This window comes from Pseudorasbora parva, chromosome 16, assembly GCF_024679245.1.
Source record: "Pseudorasbora parva isolate DD20220531a chromosome 16, ASM2467924v1, whole genome shotgun sequence".
Classification (NCBI taxonomy): Eukaryota; Metazoa; Chordata; class Actinopteri; order Cypriniformes; family Gobionidae; genus Pseudorasbora; species Pseudorasbora parva.
Window position 1 is genome coordinate 4,032,628 of NC_090187.1, and position 12,013 is coordinate 4,044,640.

The window sequence follows — 12,013 nt, forward strand, 5'->3', positions numbered from 1 at the left end:
GCATTTGAAGATCATTCTGTTGCCACTTATTGTTCTGTTTATGTCTCATACGGGGAAAAACAGAGAGCAGTGTCCACGAGGACTTGCACAATATGCAGATATTTGTGTGCCGTGAACCAGATGCAGTGGGCATCATCATTGAGGGAATCCCAGGGCATGTTGCCTGCTTCTGGGGATGACATTATGCTCTGAACCTGCACCACCACTCTGCAAAAAAATTGAGGTGCTCCAAAGTCTTTTTGTGGGACTTGATACACTGCGCCCAAAACCTTCCTCTCGATTCATGATATAAAAAAAAAAAAAAACTAACTTCTGAGCTAGTTGGTCAAATGCCAGCCTAGCACTCATAAATGGTGTTTATAAAATCAGAAGTTTTTTCAGAAGATGGTTCTGAATGTCTAATTGTTAATTGGCTACGATTTCCTAATTGGCTAGTAGAATATGGCTAAGATTGTACTTAAAACGTGTTCTCAGCAGAAGAAATAAACTCATAAACGTTTGGAACAGCTTGAATTGTAAATTATGTTTAATGATTTACATTTTTAGATGAACTATCCCTTTAAGATGTCACTTGTTTTTATGGTACCTTTAATGGCCAAATCTAAAATGATGAATGTTTTTTTGCAGCATTAATGACGACACAAGCTATGTAAGCATTAATTTCATACCCGCATCATTTCCGCTCTCATGGAAGTGTTTGTCAGACTGCTGATGCGTATGCTGTTTGGGGATTCATTTACATGTGCTAAATAATAACTCAGTGACTATTTCTAGATGACTAGTTGACTAATAAAATTAATAGTCACGCAAGTCGTAGCTTTGAGCAGATAGCCCTATAGGAACACGTGGAACAGTCGTCCCTGCATTAGCAGATGGCTGAGTAGGAAGCAAGGCCTGGTGCTCAGCCAGCCATAGACGTACGACCATCGCTAAAACTCTCCGGAACTTTCCTTTCTCTCTCTCTCACTCTAACCTGCTGTCTGGTTACAAAGAATGGTCAGAGTGTAATGGTGGAGAAAACTTTAAAGGTGAGAGGAACAGGAAAGCACAGCAAGGAGTCGGCCAACTGCTCCGCATGCTTCTCCCTAAGCCCATTAAACGTTAAGAAAAAAGCTGCCAAAGCACTGCTATATTGACAACTCTGAAACTGAGGTGAAAGTCAAGGTTTAATTTCCAGAAGTCATGTACTGTAAGCAAGGTTTGCTTGTTGTTACACCAGCTAACTCCACCATTGATGGCCAGGTGTGATTTTAGTTTGTTTTTGCATGCATGTCTATAGCATCTGTGCACATCATTGGAGTAGGCACACATGCGTCTGCCTTGCTGTGGACAACTTGAGCGGGACCATGTGTTCGTGTCTATGTGTGTGTTTTAGTTTTCACAGGAGCTTGTGTGTGCGTCCCAGGTGAGACGCCGGCTGCCGTTGCCGCCCTGTGAGACTGGGTGGGTGTTGCTGGGTCTGGCAGAGGCAGGAGAGTAGCAGCAGATGTGAATTGTCAAGCCTTGTGTTTGGTTCATTAGCTGCTCTTCCACTTGCACCAAACACAGCTGTCATTTGGCCCACAGAGCAGGGGTGTGTGGATGTGTGTGTGTATGTGTGCTGAAAACCTATATATCAACCCCCAATAATTAGTTTGCATCACTGAACACATAGCCCCAGTATTGAATTCTTCTAAACACACACTGTTGCCAATGTTCAATAAACTTTTAACTATCGTATTGCATAGTCTTGTGAACTGGTCCATATCTTGACCCACAGAACTCTAGAATTAAACGCGGTTGAGCATCCCTTACATAATGTATGATATGCATATGTATACATAAGTGCATGTGGTGAAAATATAATTATACATTTGAAGAATATGGAAATACAATAATTTTATTAATGCATCAGCAGTTTTGTTTTTTTCACTAAGTTATGTTACAACTTGAAAGTAAAATCTTTGTTCGCCTCTTGTTAAATGGAGACCTTTGGCTCTCTTTTGTCTTAAAATCTGTTTGAGAGAGAGAGAGAGAGAGAGAGAGAGAGAGAGAGAGAGAGAGAGAGAGAGAGAGAGAGAGAGAGAGAGAGAGAGAGAGAGAGAGAGAGAGAGAGAGAGAGAGAGAGAGAGAGAGAGAGAGAGAGAGAGAGAGAGAGAGAGAGAGAGGGGGTGAGATAAACCTTTTGGGATGACGCAAAACTCACTGGTGTAAGAATGGAAGCCTGCACTCTAGTGTTGTTAATGAAATCCCTCCTGCCTAATTATGTGAAAAAGCACAATATGTTTGGGATGCGCTGAGCGCAGCTCCTGACAGGCACTAAAGAGCCATCGACAGCTAAAGAGCGACAGAGTAAGTACGCAGAGAGAAAGAAAGCAATTGGGAAAAAACAGCAAGAGAGAGAGGGAGAATAAGTTATCAGGCCATTTAACTGAAAAAATACAAATATGCTACTACACACGTCTTAATGAGTCAGTTGCTGTACAAAATTGCTATGTACTCCAGTAGAGGTAGGTCAGTCAGTGCAATACACACACACACACACACACACACACACACACACACACACACACACACACACACACACACACACACACATTCATCTACATCTAATTGCCTTCTCATACTAAAAAGATGCATTGAACCTCTTACAAGAGGGTAGTTAAGGTAAGGTTATTTCAGATAAATTGAACCCCTATTATTATCTTTTACCTTATAGTAAGAAAACCAAACCAATTTCACTTTTGTAAAAGGCAAATGCATTCTTCCCCCTCTAATGTTCTCATATATTTGTGGTGCATACACAGGGTGATCTAAACTATGAAAAATATCCAATCAAATGTTGAGAAAATGAGTTTAGATAAGAAGGAAAACTACTGTACACGGCATTAAAGATCAGGCATCCTTACTGATAAAGAGCTCCTTAATTGAAAATATCTAGTTTCACACGAAACACATTGCTCTTGCACTATTGGTTTTCATATGAAGAAGTAATCTGAAGTTCATTAAAAAGTGATTAGCCCTGTCTGATAGGGGTGCAACATCCACAGAAGCATGTCAGGGACACCAAAACAATAGTGTTTACCTGTAATGAGACAGTCCCTGAATCCGTTGAGAGAGAGAGGGAGAGAGATATTATGAGTTGCATGATGTAGCATTCCAGAACAGGGTGAAGAAAAAACAGGGATTGGCATTGCCAATTGTTGGCACTTGTGCCAGTGCCTGTTCCTGCCAATCGTTCCTCTGTGGGCCTGTGAGGAAAACTCATTGTGCTTCTTTCTGGTTATGTTTGTTTACTAGTTTTTGTTTTTGTTTTTGTTTTTTTGTTTTTTTGTTTTTTTTTGGGGGGGGGGGGTGTTGTTGGCTTTTGGGAATGCTGTCAACATCACATAACGGTGTATAAAAATATTGTCATAACATCATCCCAAGAAAGAGTGAGAAAGGAGAGCGGCAAGACAATAGAAATACACATGAAGTAGAAAGGAAATGTTGGTGAACAGTACATGGGAGAGCATGGAATAAAAACTAGCAATCGTATCGCTTTCTTTCAAATTACACACCTTGCTGAGCCTACGTGGGAGTGTGCCGCGCTTGGGGCAGGTGCTTGGCCGTGCGCTAAAAGAAGGTGCCATGCTCTGTGCTGGCTGCCAGTGAATCTGTTAATTAAGCATGCTAATGGTTGTAATTGCAGCCATTCATGAACCCAGAAGCTGAAGTAAATGCTAGGTTCATTGTTGGTGGCAGAGTTCAGGCTGACTCAAATAGGAGAGCCCCTGTGTGTACGGTGTGAGAGGGGTATGATGTGAGTCACAGGGGGAGCAGCAGGAAAAGAAACTGGGACGAGAGAGAGGGGGTAGTAGACTGACTAAAATGCCTCTCACTTCAGGCACTCAGCAGCTGCTCTCAGGCTGATACCCAGCTGTGTGACAGTGGCCTGGCTCTGCCGGAGCAGTTAGTACAGAGTACTGTGCTAATTCAAAAGCTTGTGTTGTGGATGTTGCACTACGGCAACTGCCCTCAAATGGCCCCCTCTGACCAAACCTTATGAAAGTATAAATTAGGGTAATTTATGAAGTATACTTAAGTAATGTTTAAGTATATTTTATGTAGTAAGTGTACTAACATCAATGTACTCTTAGTAAACTTGTAAGTGTAATAATTCAAAATGGCTTGGGACTAAATTAGTACAATAAAAATTGTACATTTAAGTGTACTATGAGTGTAACAGTAGTAAACTTTAAGAGCACAACTACATACTCTTTTGTACTACACGTGATCTTAAAAGAGGTGGGAACCTGCAAAGGTTTAAAAGTCTTCAATCAAATAAATAAATAAAATGAAATTAATGTGAGCAGCCCCTCATGGACGACTGCCACGCACGCACATAATAAGACATAACAATGTCCAGACCTGGTCCTCTCTCGTCCTTCACTGCTGTCGATCTTCCTTATATACCTCCGAGCTCCCTCATGCCTCATAGGTGATGCTCATTCGCAATCACGCACCGGTCCCACGCCTCTCACTCTTCCACCTCGTCACAGTAACGGTAGGCAGTTTTGATCTATATGCTTTTTGATGATTGCGTTATTTTACATTTGTATATATGCATGAGAAAATTACTTGTTTCAGCTTCTTCTTTTCCTGTGTTTTGATTCAGAGATATTGTACTAGAATAAGTAAAATAGCACACCCTTCCATATAAGGTGAATACGGTAAACATGTGAAAACATGGATATCTGGAAAATTCAGTCAACGGGGAAAGAGTAAATTAGATTTTAAGTTAATGCCTATGTATATTACCCATGGACTAGCCTACACAAAACTTCAGTTACGCAAAATTAGAAACAAATCTGTTTTCTTTATAAATCAATATTTTCAAACAAGGTAAGTTTATATGACTGTATGTAAAACTATGTGGATCAAACACACTACACTTCTTTTTTTATTTGGGAGGAGTTGCACATTCTTCCCAACAAGCACATGTACATCGCTGAGAAACAGTACAGAGTACAATGATGAGTCTTATGGATATATGTACAGGTCACAAATCACCCCAAAATCAAAATGCATCTGACATTTAACCTCCATTAGTAAACAGAGAAAAAAAAAAGCCAAACTGTGAGAATTTGTAAACGTGTGTGCTGGTGCTGGAATAATTTTTTATTCATTTTCAGTTTCATCTCTTGCCATCACTTGGCCACATTCAAATGTGATGAAAAAAAAAAATGAACCCAACTATTCCCCCACCCAATTCTGGTGGTAATTGGCAAAAAATAAAAAATAAAATAAATAACACATTTTATTCCTTCAGAAAGCTTTTAAAAAAGAAAGTACAGATATTGTGAAAAGTGCTTTGCAAATACATTTTTCCCTTACTATTATTTCTCTGGCCAATGTTGCTGAATAGTAAGGACAACCTTGTTGGTGGTGAAATGTGCTTACCAAGAAGGTGCTCCTCTACCAAAGAGCTCTCACAAGGAGCTACTCATGTAAGCTCAATTGCTTATCCATCAAGAGCTTTAGATGGTCACTGTTCTTACAAACCACTGTGGGGTGAGCCTTGAAATCAGATTTTGTTTGTATTTTTCTACCTAGTGCCAGATGAGAACGTATCTAAGGTACAACCAACTCTTTTTTATATATTTTTTTTATTTATTTTTTATTTACAACCAATGATTTCTCCAAAACACTGCTTTGATTTGTACGGTACACCCCTGTAATTTGGTCTGGCTGTTGACCCCGCTCTTATTTTCTGGCCATCTTCAAAATCTAAGCATATCACTATCTGTTCAGATCATTTGCCTCGCTTGTCTTGGCTGACAACTTGAGAGCTAATCTATAACAGGCTGTGCCCTGGATCTGAATAATGAGGTATGTGTTATGCAAATGTTGCTAAGGCAGGTGAAAAGGTGTGGTCTCTTGCTGAAAAGATATGTCAGACAGTGTGTGTGTGTATCCTATTGCTTTGAGGGCCCAGGCATTTTCTGTCATTAGGACATTGACCGTCTAATTTAGAGCTATAGGGATCATTTAACATTTTCAAATAAAAGGCCACACTAAAGAGAAGTGATTATTAGCAGGTTATCACTGTTATTTTTTCTCATGTCAATTTCTTGATATATAAAGGACATTATTAAAGGATCATGAATGCAAAAAAGATGTCTAGTTTGCAGTATGGAGCCCACGACCTTCAAAGATTTCATATTGTGAGAAAATTACTCAATTAGCTGTCACTGCTAATGGTACTATTTTATTCTGTTTTAAAAAGCACTCAAGGATTCCCTCTATGCAGACTTTGTCTCACAACACAAGCTTAGAAAGGATAGGCAGCAGAAACCTGGGTGACATATGATGTGTTTTATTGTGTTGTCCCTCCTCCTGCAGTGCATAAACACCACAGCCCTGTGAAGTAGCCAAAGGGGAATTAGCCATCGACCTCGTAAATAACTTTCTCACCTCTAGTCAATAAGTAATTTCACGTTACCCTACTATCGAACACAGTAATCATTGTGAAAAGTGACTGGAAAGGAGAACGAGTCTCTGGTTTTGTGGTCCAGACGCACATGCCTTCACTGACTAAATACACACACACTCACATACAACACTTTAGTGTGTTACGTTGCGAAGAAAGGAGACCTAATCTTGTTGATCTGTACTGATGGCTGAGAATCTGACAGGTGTGTGTGTGTGTGTGTGTGTGTGTGTGTGTGTGTGTGTGTGTGTGTGTGTGTGTGCATGTGGTTGAATGTGGTGCTTTTGATAAAGATGTCAGATGTAGCTGATTAGCTAACCTTTAGTAAGCTCTTCCTGAAACTCAGCAACAGAGAGAGAAAGAAGGAGATAGGTCAAACTGCTGGAGGAAGTCAGAGTTGCTTCCAACGCAACAAACGGGAAAGGTGGTTCTCCTGTGAGCAGCATTCATGACAGAAGATAAGCATTGATTCATTATTAGTGCGTCATGAAGGCAATATGCAGAGGCCACGCAGCTCAGATGTCTGATGGTTTTTATGTTTTGTCCGTATAAGTTTCTATCATGATCCCTTTACAGATCTGCACACATTCACAAATGTATAGACTGCAGAGCGGATTGTAAATTATCGGATTGAATTTGGTGACGTGTGATCTTGCAACAGTGTGCACTTGAAACATCATGTCAAAATTGCTTTTCTAAATCCTCACTGACACTGGAAAACAGCCTGTCCTCCTCCGAAACACGACCATATAGGTCGTATGTGCATGCAGCGTATTACGACCTATAGTCACGTTTTAAAATGAAGCGCCCTCTAGCTGTCTGATTAATAATGACAGTCTCGTTTGTCGGGTGTGTCGTCATCAAATGAACTTTGACCGTCGTTGTCAATAAAAAAAAGAGATGAGAGGAAGGAGTCACCCTGAACTTTGTAATCCAGGTGGGTTTTATTTTGTTCTTTTTAAATTATCATTCTGATTGTCTGCAATTCATGTGTAAGTGCAGTATGATGTTTACAAATCAGTTGCAAATGCCACCGAACGAACGCGATTTTACCATAGTAACGTTGTTGCTCAATCCTGTTAGTAAAAGCCAGGTGACCACAAAGCTTACCATGTTTTTACCACAGCAACTGTGGTTTCACTGTGTACTATTTGAAAAGCATAACACAACACTTACTATTGTTTTACCTCAGTATCCATAGTTTTACTGTAGTATTTGTTGTTAAAACATGGTACCATACCATGATTTTAACACAGTAACTGTTTTTACTGTGTACTATTTGTATTTAAGCACTATGACTACAACACTTACAATGGTTTCACTACAGTAAATGTAGTTGTACTGTGGTACGTGTAGCTAAAGCACAGTAACCATGGATCTTACCATGGTTTTACCTCAGTAATCATAGTTTTGCTGTGGTGTTTGTAGTTAAACAGTAACCAAAACATATACCATCGTTTTTACCACAATAACCAGAGTTTTACTGTGGTATTTGTCATTAAAGCACTGTAATCACGACACTTACCATGCTTTTAAAGCAGTAACCATAGTTTTTTTCTGTGGTAGCTGTAGTAAAAAAGCATAGTAACACAAAATTTTCAATATTTATGTTATTGTATTGTTATTGTTAATATTTTTCTGTCTTCCAGTTTCTTCAGATCACCTGCTCCTCCATCTCCATCTCCCACAACAACCTTAAATACAACAGTTATTTTAAGAAGCCATTTCTTGCAAAAGATCACTAACTGTCTGTCTGTCAGCTTTTTTTCTGAACAGTATTTTGTAAATCATCTACACATATCTTGGCATATTTTTGTTATTTTCATATTTTCTACACATTCTTGGCAAAACTCAAAATCAAATTTTGACCAGTTTTATCAGAAAGCTGCTAGTATTAACAGGGAACTTGAACTCAAAGCTCCCAATGCTGATCTTGAAGAAGCTGCAATGGAGGCTGAACAAGTCCTTTAAAGGTTCAGCCCTTCACAGGTAAAGGTAAACACATTTAGCTTTAACAGATTTGTTTTTAAGGAATGTATCTTTATTATGTTAAGTGTTATTAACTTTCCTTAAAGTCCTTCCTCTTATATATATTGGTCACAGATCATTTTTAACACTGCCTCAACATATATATATTTCCCTTTGATTCAGCTGAAAAGGAAGTGATGTCAAGGGCTTGTTTAACCTGTCTTGTTCGTGGAGTGGGATGAATTTGGCGGTTTATGGAGAAGACGAAAAGAAAAGAAGAAAAAGCTGAAACGGTAAATATTTCCAGTGGTATGTCTGTTTTTGTCGTAACCCTTGATTGAACATCACTGCATTTACATTTCGCACAGCATTGGAGGTTTCTTAGGCCCTGTCCACACGAAGCCAGCGGTTTCCTAATCCGATCTTTTTTTCCCCTCGCTTCAAGAAATATCTGCGTCCACACGAGATTAAGAAAACGGACTAAAAACGATGTAGTTTGCATGCCAGGCCAGTGTGTGGCGCTGTAATTCTGCCACAGAAATACACTAAAAACGGAGAAGAAGAGTTGTGGCTAGAAGGGGTATAGCAGTGGTCGGAGGTGAGGCAAAATCTCACAATAAAATAACAATAAGTACATTTGCTACTTAACAGATGTGTTTTATTAATGCCTACACCTACCCCAACCCAAAACATACCCTTACAATAATGCAGATACGTTAATTAAATGACGCAAAATTGATGTGCGCATGCCCAGTGCCCATAGTTGTATCCCTTAACTCTTTCCCCGTGCTGGACGTAGTGTGATGACATCACCGTTTCAGAAAATATACGGATTCGCTGTACACACGAAAACAGAAGATGATCATTTTCAGATTTATCCACTTTGGGACCCGGTTTCAAAAAATATCGGATTCATGCTTCTAAAACGCCGGATCCGTGTGGACGAAACGCTGATACGGTACAAAATTTATACGTATACAGCTAAACGCGTCTCCGTGTGTACCGGGCCTTAAACTTTACATATCACACTGCTCCATCAGTAAGAACCTAATAAAGCACGGTTAGTCAAACTCGGTCCTGGAGGGCCACTGTCCTGTAGAGTTTAGCTCCAACCCTAATCAAACACACCTTCCTGTGATTTTCTAGTAATCCTGAATCTAGCTTGCTCAGGTGTGTTTGATCAGGGCTGGAGCTAAACTCTGCAGGACCGTGGCCCTCCAGGACAGAGTTTGAGGAACACTGTAAAAAGTGTCATGTCAACGTAGTAGTAGTTCACACAGATTGTTTATATATGTAAATACGCACTACACCTTACGTCTTTTGCAATGTCTCGTGCATGACATAACATTATAAAAAGTCGGGGCTCAAGTTAAAATCATTTCAACTTCTCATCTCAAGACCTTGCGGGTTATTTTCCCATTCCACTGCCCGCGACTCGCGACTTGCGTTTTTCAAAGCAAACACGCTTTCTGTGTGAAAAAGGCCATGATTCATTGTCTCGCTATCACCAGAACAAGCTCAATTTAAGATTGAACATTGGTCTGGGGAGTCTGCTCAGTATTTTCTACTGCACAAGAGGCATGATCAATGGGCCTAATTCAAATGACTTCGTTTGCAATTGATAGTCCATCAAACAATCAGACCACAAGAGGCGTGAGCAATAAGCATCGACCTATCGCTTCTCTATCCGTCATGGTGTTAAATCCACCAATAGCCCACCTGGTGGATAAGCCAGTCTGTGATTGGTTTCCGCAAAAGTGTGTAACAGAAGCAGTAGAAATGAATGTGCAGGTTTCCAGACTGAGCTGCAAGGTGAAATCAAATCGCTGGCAGATCGGCCTGGGTTTATCCAGTCTACATACTTCATACAACCGCAATAGGAATATTAGAAAATGTCTGCAATTTTAAGTGATAAAGCTTTATAAAGTCAGGATTCTGATTGATTGTCAATGTTTTTATTGTTTCTCATTTATTTTAATAAAATTATCTTCCATCCTGTCTTGCAGGTTTTCTCATGGATTGGTTATTCTCTATCAGCTCTCTGCATTATCAAACCCAATGGCCCCTTTGCTAACCATAATCACTCGCTCACTCACTCACTCACTCACTCACTCACTCACTCACTCACTCACTCACTCACTCGCTCATACACTCGCTCACTCGCTCACTCGCTCACTCACTCACTCACTCACACACATACACACACACACACGCTCATACACTCAATCACTCGCTCATACACTCGCTCATACACTCACTCGCTCACTCACTCACACACACACACACACACACACACACACACACACACACACACACACTCACTCACTCACTCACTCACACACTCGCTCACTCGCTCATACACTCACTCGCTCATACACACACACACACACTCACTCACTCACTCACACACACACACGCTCATACACTCACACACTCGCTCACTCGCTCATACACTCACTCGCTCATACACACACACACACACACACACGCTCATACACTCACACACTCGCTCATACACTCGCTCATACACTCACTCACTCACTCGCTCACTCACTCGCTCATACACTCGCTCACTCACTCACTCACACACACACACGCTCATACACTCATACACTCACTCGCTCACTCACACACACTCACTCGCTCACTCACACACACACTCGCTCACTCACACACACACACTCGCTCACTCACACACACACACACTCGCTCATAGACTCACACACTCACTCACTCACACACTCACTCACTCACACATTCACACTCACACACTCGCTCATACACTCACTCACTCACTCACACACTCGCTCATAGACTCACTCACTCACTCACTCACTCACACACACACTCGCTCACACACACACACACACTCACACACTCGCTCATACACTCATTCACACACTCGCTCATGCACTCACTCACTCACACACTCGCTCATACACTCACTCACTCGCTCATTCCCTCACTCGCTCATACACTCACTCACACACTCGCTCATAGACGCACTCGCTCACTCACTCATTCCCTCACTCGCTCATACACACACTCGCTCGCTCACTCACTCACTCACTCACTCACTCTCTCACACACACACACACACACACACACACACACACACACACACACACACACACACACACACACACACACACACATACACACACACACACACACAAAAACACTTTCTGCAAACTTCTGCTTATAGCATCTCTACTTGTATTAATTTCTCCTCTACAGTGAACAGTCCAAAATTATAAGCAAATTTTTTTGTTTTTTGTTTTTTTCTTCTTTTCTTTATAGTGGCACAATCTGGAGAAGTACCTGGGTGACAGAGGATGCTGTGCTGGGCACTTATGTTTGTCTTTAAACAGTTTGACATATCAATAAACATTGTGAAATGACAAAATGTGTGCATTCATTGTTTTGTTTTTTGTTTTTTACTTTTAACTTTTTTTTTTATTCTTATAATTAAACTAGTAGAGTTAAGAATGGCAAAAGGTTTTCAGGAAACGCAGTGATTAAATGTATACTGTAAATACACTATAAATACACTGTAAATATTACATAAGCACTTTATTTAAATATTAGCTGCAC

The 12,013-nt window shown here is 40.5% G+C and overlaps 2 protein-coding genes across 7 annotated transcripts in view; both read left to right on the forward strand.

The window, feature by feature from the left end:
* The window catches only part of kirrel3b (kirre like nephrin family adhesion molecule 3b), a 262,665-nt gene that overhangs the window by 77,108 nt on the left and 173,544 nt on the right, over positions 1-12,013 (forward strand). The window lies entirely within an intron of this gene.
* Positions 7,431-11,676, forward strand: LOC137043420 (mucin-3A-like). The gene is made up of 4 exons (XM_067419696.1): positions 7,431-7,443; positions 8,101-8,440; positions 8,603-8,712; positions 10,426-11,676. The coding sequence occupies exons 3-4, from the start codon at positions 8,674-8,676 to the stop codon at positions 11,674-11,676; spliced, it is 1,290 nt and encodes a 429-aa protein (XP_067275797.1). The 5' UTR covers positions 7,431-7,443; positions 8,101-8,440; positions 8,603-8,673.

What these genes read in the sequence shown, in the direction of transcription:
- LOC137043420 (XM_067419696.1), top strand. Translation starts at nt 8,674, where the DNA reads ATGGAGAAGACGAAAAGAAAAGAAGAAAAAGCTGAAACG. An exon ending in AAGAAGAAAAAGCTGAAACG is followed by an intron (nt 8,713 to 10,425) that starts GTAAATATTTCC and finishes CCTGTCTTGCAG; the next exon opens with GTTTTCTCATGGATTGGTTA.